The following is a 19,780-nucleotide window of genomic DNA, read 5'->3' on the forward strand; positions in this document are numbered from 1 at the left end:
AGGTGCAATATTTGAGAGAGAACACATTCACTCAATGCATATTTTAAGAGAAAATACGTTGAAATAATATTTTATATGGAGTTTTCCAGTGAATATGTCTTTTCTTAAGAAGATGGGTGCAAAAACAAGATGGTACAATTTACGGGTGAACCCATATGAAAGCAGCATGGATCAAAGGTGGAAAGTTTTGTTTTCTCCTTTCCCACTTCCAGGGCATTTCTCATTTGGCAGAGAAACATGATGCCATTTTAATACCATATCTTGACTTCAGCATTGCTGTAGGAGTCCTCGCTTCTTTAGCTTTAAAATGTCTTTAGTCTATATCATTCAGCAACTTCACTTGCTGTGTGTATTTTTTTAAGAACAAAGCACAACACTCCTGACCTCCTCCGAGTGCTCCCTTAGTGACCACTAAGGTTGGCTTTCTTAAAGAAAACAAGGCGTCAAACAACATTTTGGGGTTTCATTCTGTTTTTTAGATAAATTTGCCGTCCATTGCTTCACCAGTCATGATGTCAGATATTTACATTTCAGTCCAATGTTTGTCGTAACTTTCAAATACAAGGGACTGTGGGCAGACAGTGTTTATCACAGTGGAGAGACAGTCGGGAATGGTTGGCCTCAGCGGTGCAGAGTCCGGCTTGGTTATTTACTCTAGAATCTGCACATTGTCAGGACCGTAGCAAGTGGCTCATTGCTGCCATGGCTGTCCCATCTGAAGCTTCGAGGCGAAGGGGGATACACTGAAAGTTTCTTTTAAAAATATACATCTAAGAGTTGAAGCAAAATCACCATATCAGTAGATTTTTATAGGATCTGGAACTCTTAGGAGTTCCTGCAATTTCTTTAGAGATGCATTTTCTTTTTTATACTAAGTGTGAAAAGGGGCAGCATTCTTTCTGTTGGTTTTACAGATGAAATTAGCATTTTTTTAATGGATTGTGATTTTTAAACATTGTGTTTTGTTTTTATTTATTTCTCTCTTTTATTTTTTGGTACACTGCAGTGAATGGTAGATGGTTTATAAGTTCTTTAAATCAAGGATGGGGAACCAGCGGCACTTCAGATGTTTTTGGACTTCTAGTCCTATGCGCCCAAGCAAGCATGCCCAGGGGGGAGGAATTATGGGAGTTTTTCATCAAACAGTTGGGGGTCCAGAAGTTTCCACCCCGATATACACATAAAAAATTAACATCTGCTAGCAACAGTTTCAAAACTGAGTACAGGATGGAGGTCAAAAAGATGCACAAGGGTGGAAGGCTTTGGAACTGCCCCTTCTCTTTGCAGTTACAGCGGGTGGTGAGGTGCCTTCTGGAAGCGGCAGCATCTCCACTTGAGGGATCTCCAGTAGTTGGGTGGGGAAAGACCTCTGAGGCAAGAACATAAGGCCCCTTTCTCATCTCACCCGGCATCCTGTTCTCCCAGGGACCAACCAGATACCTGCTGGAAACCTGCAAGCAGGATTCAAGCACAAAAGCCTCTCTCTTCCTGTTGCCTCCAGCAACTGACATTCAGAAGCATTGCTGCCTTGGACTATGGAGCCAGAGCACAGCCATCAGGGCTAGTAGCCATTGATAAGTCATCTTGATAGATGAATTTGTCCAGTCCTCTTTTTAAACCTCCCAAGTTGGTGGCCATCACTGTCTCCTGTGGGGGTGAGTTCCATAGGTCACCTGTATGCTGTTTGAAGACGTATTTTTATCTGTCTTTCCAACATTCAGCTTCATTGGATTTCCCAAGTTCTAAGGAGGGAAAAAAGCCTGTCTCTGCCCCCTCTCTCCATGACATGCTTAATTTTATAAACTTCTATCATGTCACCTCCTACTTGCCACTTCTCTAAACTATAAAAAGCTTTCTTCATAAAGGAGTCACTTGATCTGCTTGAACATTTTGGTTGCCCTTTTCTGAACCTTTTCCAACTCTACCAAAACTGCACAGTACTCCAAATGTGGTTGCACCATAGAATTGTAAAATGGCATGATGATATTGACCGTTTTATATTCAGTTCCTTTCCTAATGATCCCTAGCATCTGGAGGGCCACCAATATTCATTCACGCTGCTTTGGGGACACCACTTTTTCCTGAGTTTTTTTGCACAAATATTTCGTGGGTTCGTGTTGTCGCTTCTTATTTCCTCTCCTCCTTCCACGTTTCTTGGGAGGAAGAATCTTCCTCTTCTGCAACAGTTCAGGGCAGGTGCACCATCTCCATGGGGCAGAAACCTCTACAGCACCCCCCATGTCCACAAGGATGGGGCCAGGAGGCCTGAAGGGATGCCGCCCCAGACTGTGCAGCGTCAGCATGGCAGGCGAAGGTCACACATGCAACGCGTAATGCATGGGGTGTCACGTACACTGCATTCATGACGTCACCCCCCCAAAAAAAAATTTGGGTGCAACTCAGTGCCTGTGTTCAGGGGGCAGGAATGTGGCCTTACTTGTGTCAACCAGTAGCTTCCATTGTACAGCCCCCACACCCCACATCAGAAGACCCAGCAAACTGGCCCAGCATGCATTTTGTAGCATCATAGATCTTGCCTAATCTGAACACCAATTTGGTTTTTATTTATGGGGAGGTTGAAACTCTTTTTCTCCAGGAAGCTCTGTTGTAACACTGTATTGGTGCATAAATGTCCTGCTGTTTGTTTTTTTCCTTTAAACACACACACACACACACACACACACACACACACAGAGGGGGGGGGTGGGGGTGGTACAGATGCCTCAACTTGGCCACTAGAGGGAGCAGTGCTGGCAGGAATATGGTGCTGTCTTTGACTGGGCTTGAAATCACAACAGCTGAAAATGGGAGTCTTCTAGTGTATGCTCAGTATTCAGTGTAACGTATGAATAAAAAGTAAACTTTTTAATCTATTCCTAGGCATACTTTTACTGAAAAAACAAGTTCCAGCAACTTCAGTGAAGATTAATCCCTTACATATCTATTCACAAGTAAGGCCCACGTTATTAAGCAGGCTTGCATTTGAAAAATAGGCAAACAGTACAGGAGACAAACAGGGACGTGGGTGGCACTGTGAGTTAAACCACAGAGCCTAGGACTTGCTGATCAGAAGGTCGGCGGTTCGAATCCCCGTGAGGGGTGAGCTCCCGTTGCTTGGTCCCTGGTCCTGCCAACCTAGCAGTTCAAAAGCACGTCAAGTAGATAAATAGGTACCGCTCTGGTGGGAAGGTAAACGGCATTTCCGTGCGCTGCTCTGGTTCGCCAGAAGCGGCTTAGTCATGCTGGCCACATGACCTCCCTCGGCCAGTAAAGCGAGATGAGCGCCGCAACCCCAGAGTCGTCCACGACTGGACTTAGCGGTCAGGGGTCCCTTTACAGGAGACAAACATCCTCAAAGGCCTCTGCTCAAATTCCTCTGATTGCACTATTTTTTCCATTCTTGTGATGACCAGCTGGAAGAGAGAAGTTTTTAGGGAGAACAGCTGGAGAGGCCTTAGTGTCCCATCTCTTTCATTGATGAAATGGCTCCTGTGTCATTTGTAGTACAGTGGTACCTCAGGTTAAGTACTTAATTCATTCCGGAGGTCCGTACTTAACCTGAAACTGTTCTTAACCTGAAGCACCACTTTAGCTATTGGGGCCTCCTGCTGCCGCCGCACCACCGCAGCACGATTTCTGTTCTCATCCTGAAGCAAAGTTCTTAACCCGAAGCACTATTTCTGGGTTAGCGGAGTCTGTAACCTGAAGCGTATGTAACCTGAAACGTATGTAACCCGAGGTACCACTGTAATTCATGTTAAGAAATCAGTAATTAATATTGATAATTGGGTGCCTGAGTTTGCTTCCCCTCTTTCCTCCCCTCCCCTCCCCCTCCCCCTCCCTTCCCCTTTCATGTCAGGTATTTTTAGAATGTAAGCCTGATTTTTTGGGGGGGGGGTTTGCTGCTTTCATTGCTTCTAAGCCACTTTGAGAGCCTTTCTGGCTAAAGGGGAAGGTATAAATGCTTTGAATGAATAAAAAATAGCACTCTGGAGAGTGGGCAGTAGGAATGAATTGCAAATTCTGCCAAGATTCAAATAATTTCAGCAAAAAAGTTTGCCAATTGACCTTTCTCTATTTTTTAAAAAAATAAGCATCTCTGAATATACACCAGTTTACGTCATTTGTTTTTTGCAGAGAATTTAAGTTTTTTCTTGGCACAGAAACTGAATAATTCGTCTTGTGTGCCTGTGGTGATGGGGATGCTGCTAGTCTCGGACCCCTGCCAAGAATAATCCCAGAGCCTTCACACCATAGGAATACAGAGAGAGTTGCAATCGAAATTATTCAGCCCCCATTGCATAGCTGTCAACGTTTCCCTTTTTTAAAGGGAAATTCCCTCATTCCGAATAGGATTCCTCGCAAGAAAAGGAAAATGTTGACAGCTATGCCCCATTGCAAATCAGGTTTATTATCAAAATTTACAGACTTTCAACTGTTTGAAATGAGCAAATCAAACAAAAGCAATTGAAATAGCTCAACACAACTGATGCTTCAGGTGGTTCCCCCAAATTCAACTGAAATTGCAACTTCTAGTGGCTTCTCCAGACTCACTATTATTCAACCCCTTCCCAAAACTTCTGTTTCTTATTTATAGGATTTTGAGCATATTGGAGCCAACCTTTCTTGTGCTTTTAGGTCAGCAGTGGTATACGTCTTGCAGTTCTAGCAGGGAAACCTGTGTTTAGTACGTGCCTTACTGTGCTCACTGAAACACACCCACCCACCCCTGGTGCATCCTGCCCCAGCCATTCTGTTGGCTGGCTCCCACTCCCAGTCAGCCCTGTCCTCCCCCCTTAAAAGAAAATAACTTAACTAATATAAAAAAGTAAGGTAAAAATACAAATACAAGTTAAAACTACTAGTTCTCAAAGTAAGACAATTATTACAACCCCCCCCCCACACAAATAAAAGCCCCATCCCTATTAAAATAGTAACTTTGTAGTCACAGGTAAGAGAACATAATTACTCTTTATAAACCTCAATACAGATTCAAAGGATTCCCATATACCCTAAACCAGTAAATTAGACTTTGAAGACATTTATCCCCAGTATGATCACAGCACCTCCTACTGTCTACTGTATTAAGTAAGGACTGGGTAGGGTTTTCACACCCAGGCTAAACTCGCCTTGCCAATAGCTTCTACCTGCCTTAGCAAACGTCCCACAGGCCAGATGACTGCATGTTAAACTTTCTTTCCAGTCACTGTTACACTAAGGAACTGTTACTGGGATCTAAATGAGGTTGCAATTTCTACTGAAATAGCTTGCATGGTAATCAAACTCCTTTCTGAAAGAAATTTCAGAAGCTTTATTGCTTAAATGAGGGAGAGGGAATTTGTAGCTTTCCATATCGGTTTAGCCATGTTGGCCGCATGACCCGGAAAGCTGTCTGCGGACAAACGCCAGCTCCTGCAGCCTGAAAGCAAAATGAGTACTGCACCCCATAGTCGCCTTTGACTGGACTTAACCATCCAGGGGTCCTTTACCTTACCTTTTTTCTATGCTAGATGAAGAGCGGAACTTTGTAAAGAACTTAGAATAGCCCTATATTTCTATATTACTTGAGAGACCAGGGTTGAAATTCCTGCTCAACCATGAAACTCATCAGGTGACCTTGGTGAGAGAGCCATACTTCCTCAGCCTAATTTACTTCACAGGGTTGTTATGAAGATAAAATGGGAAGGAAGAGAACCGTGTTTGCCACCTTGAATTCCTTGGAAAAGAGGTGTGATATAATTTTAATAAAATAAAACAAGGTTGCTTCCAATGACAGTTATCAATACATTGTGGCTTTAAACACTTTGAGGTTTTATACCACTTTGAGGGTAAGGGGTAGATTTCAGATAGTAATTTATTGTGTTCCGATGTGGCTGAAGGTATTCACACCCAATGAGTTCATAAGTGCATAGATCTCAGAATACACAGAAGATTGGATCCAAAGGGACCCATGAAGGAATCTTCCACCCAAGGAGTTTAAAGAGCTGCCTTTTGGATCAAGTGGCAGGAAGACAAGCATTGCTGGAAAGCTTTATGAAGAAGCCAAGTAAATTTGATTGTACTTATTGCTATAAATCTAATGTATACTGAAGATTACTAATGAACAAATCAGTATTAGCTTTTTGTCAAATGTATTGATTTTATGGATTGGGGAAATTGCGTCACTGCAATTAAATATTTTCTTTACTGTGTTTTGAAAGTAGCAACAGGTTCCCACTGTTTCTACAAGGGTACTATTCAGTCGGGGACGCGGATGGCGCTGTGGTCTAAACCACTGAGCCTCTTGGGCTTGCTGATCAGAAGGTCGGCGGTTTGAATCCCCGCAATGGGGTGAGCTCCCGTTGCTCGGTCCCAGCTCCTGCCAACCTAGCAGTTCGAAAGCACATCAAAGTGCAAGTAGATAAATAGGTACCGCTCTGGTGGGAAGGTAAAGGGTGTTTCCGTGCGCTACTCTGGTTTTCCAGAAGCGGCTTAGTCATGCTGGCCACATGACCCGGAAGCTGTACGACGGCTCCCTTGGCCAATAAAGCGAGATGAGTGCCGCAGCCCCAGAGTCAGTCACGACTGGACCTAATGGTCAGGGGTCCCTTTACCTTTACTATTCAGTCATTTCTTTTAGGCTCTTAATAAGACCCAAGTAGTTAATAAAAGTTATTTTGGGCCATTTTATGCATTGATTTTCATGGTGTGACCTTTAATATCATGGCCTATGCCAAGAGCCCCCCTTTTTTCTTTTCTTTTTTACCTTTTCAGTGAAAACGAGGTCCTCACAAACCGACTCAGATGTAGAAACAGGCTTAAGGTGCAGCTTGGAATATGCATCCCTATAACCTTTAGTGTCTTAGTTGGCCAATGGCATTTACCAAGAAGGGCAACTTTTAAAACAATTAAACTGTGACACTTGTACCAAGTTAGACCATTGGTCCATCTGCACAAGCAGTTCTCTGGTTCCCAAGAGGAGACTTTCCTAGCCCTGCCTGGAATTGATGGTGGGTTCGATCTGGGATGTTCTGCATGCAAACGAGATGCACTGAGCTACATCTATTTGCTGTGTAGAGCCACAAAGCCTCCCTTGAATGTGACTTCAGCACTTCCATAAATGCAGAGCTGATAAGAACAACCTTAGTACTTTCTCTCAGTGTAAAACAATTTGTACCCTCATTGTACCTTCATTTTGAAGCTGGGTTCAAATTGCTTTCAGTTTTGCAGTTTGATCCTTCCTGTGATTTGTAGGCAATTGCTGCCATTTTGAAGATCAAGGTTTTTTTTATCCAATCAGAGGTGTGTGCTAATGGATGATTAAAGGTGAGGGAGACAATTTTTGCCAATTTCCTCCTCCCACCAGTAAACCCTCCCCCCAAGAAAAAGCATTCAAACAGGTTTTTGGGAAACTGTAGTGGTTGCCTGGCAGAGGGGAAATCATAAAAAGCCTCTTCCTGTCCACCTCTTCAAGCAGACACTTTCACCAGCGCAATGGTGCTAGAAGGACCAATAGGATTTCACCCAGGCTATTTAGGTAAGTGGTAGGCTGCTATTGAGGAGTCAGGAGGAATGTCTCTATGCCTCTCTCAGGTTGAGGAGCATGCCAGAGTTTTCTTCACCAAATATCTTTGACACAGTTCTGACAGATTCACACATGCTTGTGATTGTAAACAGGGGCGGAGGAAGGGGGGTGAGGTGGGGGCGGGGCGCCCCGAGTGTACCCACTGAGGGGGGTGACAAAATGCCGGGCGGCACTCACCGCGGGGCCTGCAGCACACCCCAGCCAGACGTCTTTCCTGGGAGTGACACGGTGGCTTGGGCTCCTGCAGGCTCTGCGCTGCCCAAACAGTCCGCCAGCTGCCTCCCCCCTCCCAGCTGTGGGGCGGCTGAGTGGGCGGAGGCAGGCAGACTCCGGAGGCCCCACAGAGCGTCCTGCCCGGCTGGCCCTGCCCCTGGGCACAGGGCACGCGCACCACCCCAGGCCCCCGACCAGCTTGCTCCACAGCTGATTGTAAAACAATATAGTAAGAATTAGGGTTGTGACATTTAATAGATTTACAGTATTCATCAATTAGAGTAACCATTTAAAACCTTTTGATTGAATTGTTGAATATTGCAGAGTATACGCAGACTTTCTGGAAGTATCTTGTTGGAAGCTGACAGGATGACCAGGAACAAAATGCTGCTCATTAGTAACTTGGTTACTTAGAGGTTTATTATTTACAGTAGACTCACAAGTTACTACAGTGGTACCTCGGGTTACAGACGCTTCAGGTTACAGACTCCGCTAACCCAGAAATAGTACCTCGGGTTAAGAACTTTGCTTCAGGATGAGAACAGAAATCGCATGGCGGCACAGCAGCAGCAGGAGGCCCCATTAGCTAAAGTGGTGCTTCAGGTTAAGAACAGTTTCAGGTTAAGAACGGACCTCCAGAACGAATTAAGTTCTTAACCCGAGGTACCACTGGATATACAAGATACAGACATGGATCTTAACTTTCTCTCACACTGAACTCAACTTCAGCTGACTCCAAGCCTCTCCTACACACACCAACAGACCAGCCAGAGAAGTCATGAGTCATTATGCCTATATGGGTGACCTCGACCAAGAGCAAAATTGTATCCAAGGTTCCCATATCACCAGGCAGAAAAACTTCTCTGCTCAGACTTCCTGGCCTTCCGCCAACTCACTAATTGCTTCTGTGAGAAAGCTGGATCAAAGCACGTAGGCAAAATCCCAACATGAATAAACAGGCATTCTAATTAATCTGTTAACATATTATTATTATTATTATTATTATTATTATTATTATTATTATGCTATTTTCAGTATGTTTGTCCAAAGGCTAACATGGCAAGTAGGCTCTTAGAAGAGGCATTCCGTCCTGTAGGAGAGATGAGGGAGATGAGGGGATGCCTCATTTAAGAGGATGATTGTAAAAAAGATACATGTGCATCTTCTAAAAACAAAATAAGGGTGTTTTTTTTTGCTTGCAAGTACTTAATTTCCATCTGCCTACATATTTAATAGATAGGTCAACATCCTATGATTATAAAAGTTTAAAGCCTGGTGGTGGTTGTGATGATAATAAACCAGTTAAAACCATTTATGAGCTTTAACAGATTGGTAAAGGCACCTGACGTTTGTAATTTGGCTGCGGAAGAGTCTGTGGAACATTTTTAAAGGAAACATAAGGATTTTTAAAATAACGAAGTAGTTAGCCAGCTAATTTTCAGCTTTTCCAATCCTACAGATTCCAGACCCAGACACCCACCTCTGCCTTGTAAATGAATGTGCAGAGCCTTGTTCCCCATCTGCTGCCTTTGCCTACAGCCAAGGAAGCTCTTCTCCCCACCCCCACCTGGGCCTTGATCACAAAGGACATAATTATTGTCTGCGGGAGAGTCAAGTACAAAGACAGTTCATCCAGCCTGACCGCCACTGCTCTATGGGCCACCAAAGATTAACAGCTGCTTCTCCTTTGATTAGGTTAGGTAATAACAGTTACTTTAGTTAATAATTGGATGGGTTCCCAGTCTGTGTAATTCAGGTTTAGGCTGTCATTTTTGCTGGCATGTAGCTGAGCTGTAGTATTGGAAGGGAGCCTGTAATCCTATCAGCTGCCACTAAAGTCATAGCAGATTCAGATCCATTAAGGTGTTGTCAGGTAGAGAAATAAAGAAGCCACACGGTCAAGGTGCAGGCTTTCTTCTGTGTCTAATCAAATCTGAACCAAATAGTTTTTTAAAGGGTGTTTTAAATATAGTATACATATATGAATACAAAGAGCTTTGTCTGTTTGGGCCTGCTATTTTCTTTCCTTCCATATATATATTTCCTATCTGCAAAAGCACTCATAGCATTTCACAGTTTAAAATAACTGGTAGTAATTCAATTTAAAAAAATATGAAAAAGGACAAGTAGGGAAAAGGAAAATAAGCAAATTCAGATATTACAGCCTCAGTTCTTGGAGAGGAAGAGCCATGTGGCCTTTGGTCAGACTAATCATGGGGATGCACATTGATGGAGCCGGATCTGAGAGGGGATGAACAAAATGGTAATTAGAATAATAATATAATTGTAGTTGGAAGGGATCCAAGGGTCATCTAGTCCAATCCCCTGAAATGCAGGAATCTCAGCTAAAGCATCCATAACAGATGCCCATCCAATCCCTGCTTAAAAACTTACAAGGAAGTAGACTCCCACTGTCCAGCAGCTCTTACTGACAGAAAGTTCTTCCTGATGTTTAGTTGGAATCTCCTTTCTGGTAACTTGAAGCCTTTTTTTCAAGTCCTAGCCTCCAGAGCAGGAAGAAACAATGAGACCCCCTTGAATCCAGAGATTTGGATATACGCCCCAAGTTTAGATTTGTGACACATGGCCATTTCTGCCTGTGGTCACACCTTGGACAGTGGCGAACTCAAAGGTGTTTTCATTGCAGGGTGAAGTCTTTCTCCCCACAGCTCTGCTTCTGACAGAGACTCCAACCCAAGTGCTTTCAGGATCAGGACTTCTTCTGGTTAGAAGGAAGCTGGGGTTGAAAGGTCGACTCTAAGAACTCTCTCTTGCTGTCAGGCTAGTGCTGGCACCGTGCTTTTCCTAACGAGCTTCCTGTTGCTTGCCTTGTCAGTCTTTCAGATAGTTCTTCTTCTTAGGCTCCAGTGCTCTAGTCTTTTCCCCTAGCTAAACAGCTCTCCTCATCTTGCTTGCAAGCCCATGTCTCCATGAATACCAATTTCTGTCGGTATTCAGCTGCTGGATGTTCCAGCTGTGGCAAAAGTTGGATGCAGAGGTCTTTTCCACATGGATCTCTTTTCTTTTTAGCTGGAGATGTCAGGAATTGAACTTGTGACCTTCCGCACACAAAGCATGTACTCTTCCGCTGCACTGCGGCACCTCCCCTGTGTGGTCCCTCCTCCCTTTGAGCATGTGGAACTAGCTGTGTAGTTCTCTGTGTCCTGGTCAAATTGCCCAAATGTCACCCAAGTTCATACATTCTGTGCGCAGACTTGGCATAACCAAAAGCAAACAATCCCTAAAGCAAAGAGCATGAATCATTGTGGGGGGGGGCAGTAATAAGGTCCTTTTGCTTTGCATGGCTTGGTTCGTGTGTTTGCTCATTCACAATAGAATTGATTATAGGTAGTTCCCACTTGTGGTTGCCAAGGTTTCTCCAAAATATAGTCAAAGCAAGAGGTGTTTCTTTTTCTTTCCCCCGGTTATCTGGCTAAGACCCAAAGAACTCTGTGACAGGTTCTGCACACCAAAAGGATTGGTTTACCTTGCTCAAATAGCTGCCTCCTATGTCTTTTGGCAAACTTCTTTTGAAACTGAAAGGACTTCAGTGGCATGGAGGATCCAATACCTGGAAGTCAAAGAACCCCACTAGCTCAATGGAAAGCTTGATGCTTGGCTGAACCATTTGTAGTCAACATTTTAACCAGGCACACATGCATCATGACCAGGCATTGAAGAAACATGCTCTCACGGAAGGCAGTGATGGCCACCAACCAAGAAAGAGGATTAGACAGATTGACGGAGGAGGAGAGGGATGTTGATCACTCCTGGAAAGGAGGCAGCAAGGCTTCTGGAAACCACAGGAGGGAGAGGGCTCTTGTGCTCTGGTCCTGCTTGTGGGTTTTCCACAGGGGCATCTGGGTGGCCCCAGTGGGAACAGGATACTGGTCTAGATAGGCCTCTTCTGGCCTGATCCGTTCATGCCTAGTTCTCAAAGGTTTGCTGCATTTGAATGTGTACAAGAGTTTGAACAGTAAACTTGTGCAGTCAGACAAAACATTGCCTGATAAATCAGTAAAATACTTGGACTAATTACTCTTACTTTTTATGTTTTCAACGCAGAATACAGCAGATCAGGTTGCATTTCACGTGGCAGGGGGATTTACAGCTCTGGAACAAGTCCTTCAAGTTGTGACAACTTCGGCCAATGTGAATGCAGTTTCACGAATCCCTCTGAAGTGAGTAGGATGTTTTTTCCCTTGCCTTTTTTTCACGGTCAGTAAATTAATGGCATCATTGGTGGCTAGAACTATTTTTCTGGCTCTTGTTCTATCTGGCCTTCCTGTTTATTGATCTGTAAATGATAGTTGGTTTGCAGAGGGTTTTATATGGCTGTGTCCTGCTTTTGAAATCCTTTGTGCAAGGCAGGGCCTGACGCCAGAGCAAGTTTTTAAGCTATGTATTTATTTAAAATGTTTATATGCCACCTTTTGAGACTCTTTCAATGCAGCTTACAATGAAAACACAGAAATACAATGAAACTGCTGATAGATAAAATACTAGATGAAACTAGATGATAACACAGGCAACCCTTCTAAAATTACTAAAATATTAAAATTATTTTAGATGGCTTTGAGTATATTTTCACATGCTTGGACTTGCAGTTGTTGTGTATTTGTACAGAGAAAGTTATCTTGTCAGTCAAGAGCATAGGAAGATGCTGCCCCAAATCTATGGTAGGTGCCAGCTTGCCATAGGTTCCATTTTGTGCCCACATGGAGCCACTTGGCAGCTGAAGTGACTTCCTCAGCACCGGTTGAAAAACTGTTCTGCCGGTGCATCACATGTCCCCCCCCCCCCCCGCCCCGGAACTGAGAAGCCATCATGCACAGGCTTTTGACTTTGATTATTTATGTTGGTGGGATCTGTTGCAGAAGCTTTGTGCTACTTGTGATCTGTAATTTTGAAATGATTCTTTTGAAACTAGAGGACTCATTGAAATAATTTTGTGTTGGGCAAAGGTTTTGAAACCCTACAGGTTTTGAATACCTTTGCAAATTATTTTTGGTTACCTCCAGTCTACCAGATTGTTGTGTATATGCAAGTCTCATGTCACCCCGCTGCACTCCCCAGCCATACTCCATTTTAGTGCTACCTCATCCTCCTGTCCCTTCCATTGAAGAAGGAAGAAAAGAGGGAGGACACATGCAAACTTTGCAGGCAAGTTTTCCTCCCATTTCTACTGATGGGGGAAACTGGCATCTAGGCTGAGGGTATGTAGGAAATGAGCAGCAAAAAGGAGAGGGAAGGCACATGAGAGAAACGTGGAACTTAAAAGAAGGAAGTTCCTAATGAATGCTGAACTGCTTTCCAAGTTGTGTGAATAGAGCCTTTTGTGAGGGTTGCTGGATTTCTATGGTACCTTTGGCAGTGATTCCAATTGCAGGTTCAGGACAGGCATACAGTTAATCACAGATAAACCTTGGCAAATACTAATTTCAGGGCTTCAAAAGAACTAATCATAAAAGGAAGGATCCTATGTAATTCCAGTAGAAGCCTACATGGTATCCAGACAAGTGCAGAACGTTATACATCTCACAGTCATTGTAGTTACTGATTTTAGGGTCAATATGACATGTTTATTGTATATGATGATCCTCTAGATTTCAGCAGTCATGAGACACCAGAGGTCATTTCAGAAGTACCTGAAAATTCAAATAGTTTGTAAAGGTACAGGCAGCAATTTCCTACCTATCTTTTCCCTGCCATTGCAACAGAGCAGTGCTCTGGGTGTGTGTTGTGCTTGTGTCAGGAAGAGAAAACAGCCTAATACTTAAGGAGGGACAAATGGTAGCGTGAATGGAAAAACTCCTTTGTGACTATAGTGGTACCTTCGCAAGACAAATGCCTCGGAAGACGAAAAACTCGCAAGACGAAAGAGTTTTTCGTTTTTTGAGTTGCTTCCCAAGACTATTTTCCCTATGGGCTTGCTTCGCAAGACGAAAACGTCTTGCGAGTTTGTTTCCTTTTTTTAAAAAAACCGCTTGAAGAGGTGCAGTTGCGACTGACCGTGCTCCGCAAGACGAAAAACATCGCAAGACGAGAAGACTCGCAGAACGAATTAATTTCGTCTTGCGAGGCACCACTGTAGTGCTCAGTTTGCACACAAACTGAAACAAAACTATGACTCAATGAGCATATGTTAATGTGGGGGTACCGAGAGCAAAAATTGTGGTGGCTACACTCCCTGCTCCCTCCTCCAGCTGTGCTGCCTGGAGCTAAGCCATGGTTTGGCTTAGACTTATTTACAAACCCAGGCTTGTCGTTTGTCTCGCAAGCTGTAACTGAGGTTGGTTGTTCATCTTCTGCTTGCAGTTTGTTTTGGGGAGACAAAACATGAGCCCAAGTTGACACATAACACTAAACCAAACCATGACAGAGCTCCAGATAATGCAGTGGAGCTGGGGCTGGAGTAGGAGGGAAGCAGCGTAGTATCCACAGGCGCGCACGCTCTCGCTCTCTCAGCCATAGTTTGTCTTAGCACTGTAGGTGAACCAGGCCAGTATTAGTTAAGGTTAGTCTCTTCCACATTCTCTGCTGTAGATGGACTGTTCTACAGAGGAGCTTCCATTAGACAACTTTCTAAAAATCATCAGAGGCATTTCCAATATGGTTACCAAGAGCAATAGGCAAATGCCAAACATCTTGTCCATGTTGTTATATAACTGAGGGTAAGCTTTTGTCTGCCAAGTATTAACACAGAACTGGCAGATTTATATTTAAAGCAAACAACTTAGAATAAGAACCTTAGATGAGGCCCTTCAGAGAAACTTTTCAGTCATAAATTACATTGACGTTCCAAGAAAATATGATAGAGATGATATGCTTATGCAGTTTACGCAATGATTTAAAAACACCAGTTTAGAGATACTGTGACGTGCCATGGAGAAAGAAGTGTCGGGTTATATGAGGGCAGCATTTGGGTGCTGAGGAACCCTTCGGAGCTAATGGAAGGCTGCCACAAATTGTTCCGTAAGCATCATGGGACGCCTCGGGGTTCTCATGCTGCTGGTGGTGACACGTGAACCCCCAGCACCCCTTGGGTGGAGCTGAAGAAAGGAAAGGACCAAGACTGAATGAGAGCTCCAGACAACTTGCCGGCGTGGCTTAGGACCAGGGAGGCGGTGAGGTGTTGGTAGGAGAGGAATAGCAGGCAAAGGAACTTGGCCTAGTGTGGGGTTGTATGGCAGAGGTCCGACGCTTCCCAAATCTATTCCATTGAAAGGTATTCCTCCCACCTCAGCCTGGGGCCGCTCCTTGTGAAATTATTGTTTCTAAGCAGCTCTTACATCTGAAGGTGTCTTTATACTGCTAGCCCTGCCAGGCCTCTGGATAGTGGTGGCTGGAGGGCCAAGAGGAAGAAAAGAAGGCAGGTGGATTTCTCAAGCGAAATCTGCTCTGGAGGGAGGAACATGAAGCAAACGTTTCGCCTGGGCAACACTTCTGCGGTGCTAGAAAAATAGCCTGCAGGGCCAACTCTCTTTTTGGGAAGGTTGTCAGCAAGACAACTCTGTGTTTCCCAGCAGTGTATCCCATACAATCTTTCCTGATATTAGTTGTTTCTTTTGGTTTCATTCCGGTTTCTTTGTTGTTGTTACACATTATCCTTTTAAAAAAGAGAAAATAAAAGGCCCCAGTGGTATTTTAATAACATACCTGTTTATGTCTCCCTTGGGGTGGATGTGAGGAGATTATATGCACTGTTATCCTCATCTCTTTCCCCAAAATCCTGGCAGCATGGGGCAGCTCAGAACCTTAATCCAATGTCTACAAGATAAAGCTTTATTTTAGCAAAGGTTTAACGGTATGCCTTTTGTTTTGGATTTGCTGGTATTATTAGATCAGCAGGGTAGACAGTGCTATGAAAAAAGTTGCATTTGTTCATGAAAGATGAGGGTTGGTTCCCTTACTGCCCTCTAATAAAACATTCAATCTTACAAAATAGATGATACATTTAATATTATGAGCCATAGAGATGAACAGTTTTATTAGAGGCATGTGCAGAAAGTCAATAAGACCTGCATATCAAAACCTACAAATGAATGTAAGAAGAGGATTCACATAGCTGCTTCATAAATTGCTCAGATTTGCTACTGAGTGTGCTTGACATGTGTTTGTGTATACCTGTATGATAAACGTTGCGATATCTGGTGCAGAATTGTGATTTGGTTAGGAGTAATACATTTAGATAGACATTTTATCCTGTGCTTCTGGTGCCTATGCACTACTCAGGGTGGCTTATAGCAATTTAATATAAGCAGAAAGACAGGTCCTTGCCCCAAGGAGTTTACAATCTAAAATTCAACACAGGGGAAACAACACAGCAAAGAGAAGTGGATGCAGATTATTTACTTATTGCATTTATAGGCCACCTTTCCGCCATATAGTTCCAGGCAACATATATATATTTCTCTCTCTCTCTCTCTCTCTCTCTCTCTCTCTCTCTCTCTCTCTCACACACACACACACACACAGAGAGAGAGAGAGAGAGAGAGAGAGAGAGAGAGAGAGAGAGAGAAGCAGCTGCAAGAAAGACTTGTGGTGCTTCCTGCTAAAAACACAAAAGTCAGGTGGTTAAGTTAACTCATACACAGATTTATAATCGATAGTGTTTGCTGTAGAAAAATGGCTGTCACCCCGAGAGGCAGCTTCTTTACATGCTCCAAAGGGCTTCTTTCCACCCTTGAACAGCAAGCCAATGTGCTGTATCCCCAACTGCTTTTGAAAACCCAAGTAAGAGGTTGCCATGTGTGGCTAGGACTGTATGAAACAATGCAGGTCCACATCCTAATTGGACACACAAACTAGTAATTTTTTTTTTTTTTTAAATATTTTTATTCAAGAATTTTTTCCATATAAACATAACATACATAAACATACAAAGACAAAAACAAAACAAAAAACATGTACCATTTCTTATCCTAATTTCTTGTACCTTTTTTCCCCGACTTCCTCATGCCTCCCTTTTCTGTATTCCAAATTCTTATCGATTACTCAGCAAATCTTCCCTTATTTTAATTTAAATTTAAACTAATCTTCCTTATTCTCCTTGTCTTAACCATTGCTAATAGTAACCATTTACTTTCCAGTCCAACATCATTCTAACTTTCATTAACTTTGTAATATTTCTTTAAATAGTCCTTAAATTTTTTCCATTCTTCTTGCGCTGCTTCTCTTCCCTGGTTTCGGATTCTGCTCGTCATTTCTGCCAAGCCCATGTAGTCTATCACCTTCATCTGCCATTCTTCCAGTGTGGGTAACTCTTGCGTCTTCCAGTACTTCGCAATAAGTATTCTAGCTGCTGTTGTAGCATACATAAAGAAAGTTATATCCGTCTTTAACACCCCTTGGCCGACAATACCCAAGAGAAAGGCCTCTGGTTTCTTGGAGAAAGTATATTTAAATACCTTTTTAAGTTCATTATAGATCATTTCCCAGAATGCCTTAATCTTCGGGCAAGTCCACCAAAGATGAAAAAATGTACCTTCAGTTTCTTTACATTTCCAACATTTATTGTCAGGCAAATGGTAAATCTTTGCAAGCTTGACTGGGGTTATGTACCACCTGTATATCATTTTCATAATATTTTCTCTTAAGGCATTACATGCCGTAAATTTCATCCCGGTGGTCCACAACTTTTCCCAATCAGCAAACAAAATATTATGACCAATGTCCTGAGCCCATTTAATCATGGCTGATTTGACCATTTCATCTTGTGTATTCCATTTCAGCAGCAAATTGTACATTTTTGACAAGTTCTTAGTACTGGGTTCTAACAGTTCTGTCTCCAATTTTGATTTTTCCACCTGGAAGCCAATTTTACTGTCCAGTTTAAACGCTTCATTTATTTGATGATAGTGCAACCAATCTCTCACCTTCCCTTTTAATTTCTCAAAACTCTGCAATCTCAGTTTGTCCCCTTCCTTTTCCAAAATTTCCCAGTATCTTGGCCACTTGGACTCCATATTTAACTTTTTGACTGCCTTAGCTTCCATTGGCGACAGCCACCTTGGAGTTTTGTTTTCCAGCAAGTCTTTATATCTAACCCAGACATTTAATAGTGCTTTTCTGACAATATGGTTTTTAAAACTTTTGTGTGCTTTAACCTTGTCATACCACAAATATGCATGCCACCCAAAAATATTGTCAAAACCTTCCAAATCCAAAATGTCTGTGTTTTCAAGAAGCAGCCATTCTTTCAGCCAGCAGAAAGCTGCCGCTTCATAGTACAATTTAAAGTCTGGCAGGGCAAACCCCCCTCTTTCCTTTGAATCCGTTAATATCTTAAATTTAATTCTGGGCTTTTTGCCCTGCCAGACAAATTTAGATATGTCTTTTTGCCACTTCTTGAAACAATCCATTTTATCCATTATTTGCAATGCTTGGAACAAAAACAACATTCTTGGCAATACATTCATTTTTATAACTGCAATTCGGCCTAACAAGGAAAGCTTTAAATTGGACCAAATCTCCAAATCTTTTTTCACTTCTCTCCAAGTTTTTTCATAATTATCTTTAAACAGATTCACATTTTTAGCTGTCATATTTATACCCAAGTATTTCACTTTTTTAACCACAGTCAACCCTGTCTCATTCTGAAACCTTTCTTTTTCTACCTGTGTCAAGTTTTTCTCCAAAACAAACTAGTAATTATTTGGATCCTGGCCTATGTCTCTAATAGCTAATAAAATGACAGATTAGAGTAGTTAAGCTATGGAAATATTTCAGCTTGCTAGAGTGCTTAATCACTTCATCACCTCCAAATATTTCATTTTCATTGGAAGTTGGAAAATAGAATCAACCTTCATATAAATCATACAGATTTCTATAATCTATCTATCTATCTATCTATCTATCTCATGTTAGGCAGTTAAATCTGAGGTTTGAGAGAGTGTATGAGTGTGCATATATGCATGCAAGTGTGGGCAAACAGAAGCACTCTATTGTTTTTTATTGTTGTTTTCAAGGTACAGTACTAAAGATTCAAACCTTTTCTCTGTAGCTGCATGGCTTGGAAATTCACTTTTAAGAAATGGAATACTTGCATTTATTACCTAATGTAAGATTTTTGTAGGAAGACCGGCTACAAATCCCTAAAATATTTTCATGATTTTGCATTTTGGAGCTTTTGGGTGCATTCACATGTTACAGTAAGCCATAGTTGATGGTTTACCATGAACACATGTTGCATCCACTTCCCTCCTCCCCTGGCATGAGCAGGAGTGACAAACCATGATCACTGCCTAGCATTATATCCAAACTGAGGATAATTGCTTGATTCACTCCAAATCATGATGTGTTTCCAAGTCTTGTTCTTGACTTAGTAGTTGTAGTTGGAGCAAAACAAACAGTGATCCATGGTTTTGGCCTAACACTAAGCTAAGGATCATGATTTGTTGCTCATGCTAAGGAAAGTGCAAACCTCCATGTTCACAGCAAACCATTAACTATGGTTTTCCATGATGTGCAAACTGGGCCATAGCCAGACTTAAAATTTGAAAAACCATAGTAAATTCTATGACGTTTCCAATTCTAACTTTTTCTCTCCCCCCCCCCCCCGTTTCCTTTGACTTGAGAAAATATGTAGATGATAAATGTGCTGGGCTTCACACAAGTTGCTGATCTGAGGCATGTGGAAAACAGTAGCTTATCCATGTGTCTGGGCCATCACCTGTGGCAGGTAGAGGAGTTGCACTGATGTAGCTTCAGAGCCTGGCGTGCTCTGGTTCATGGGGTCACGAAGAGTCGGACACGACTAAACAACAAAGCTTTAGCAGTGCTACTCTGGCTTGGCAGGTAGAGAAGAACATCTTGTTCTGCCAGACATCAAGTTATAATTTCATTATAAATCTTTCTTTTAAAATATAATAGGAACGTAGGAAACTGTCACAAGCCAGGTCAGACTGTTCATTTGTCCTTCCCAGGGTTGTCTGCCCAGACCGGCAGTGGCTCTGCAGAGTCTCAGACAGAAATCTTTCCCCATCGCCTGCAGCCTGGTCC

General features: G+C 42.7%; 1 protein-coding gene across 8 annotated transcripts in view; it reads left to right on the forward strand.

Moving 5' to 3' along the window:
- SCAPER (S-phase cyclin A associated protein in the ER) overlaps positions 1-19,780 on the forward strand; it is a 215,371-nt gene that overhangs the window by 113,864 nt on the left and 81,727 nt on the right. For all 8 annotated transcript variants that reach the window (XM_083630088.1, XM_083630090.1, XM_083630089.1 and 5 more), the window contains one exon: positions 11,843-11,958. In XM_083630088.1, the coding sequence (XP_083486214.1) occupies positions 11,843-11,958 (116 nt within the window). The remainder of the gene's footprint in view (positions 1-11,842; positions 11,959-19,780) is intronic.

This window comes from Podarcis filfolensis, assembly GCF_964270895.1.
Source record: "Podarcis filfolensis genome assembly, chromosome: 9".
Taxonomy (NCBI): Eukaryota; Metazoa; Chordata; class Lepidosauria; order Squamata; family Lacertidae; genus Podarcis; species Podarcis filfolensis.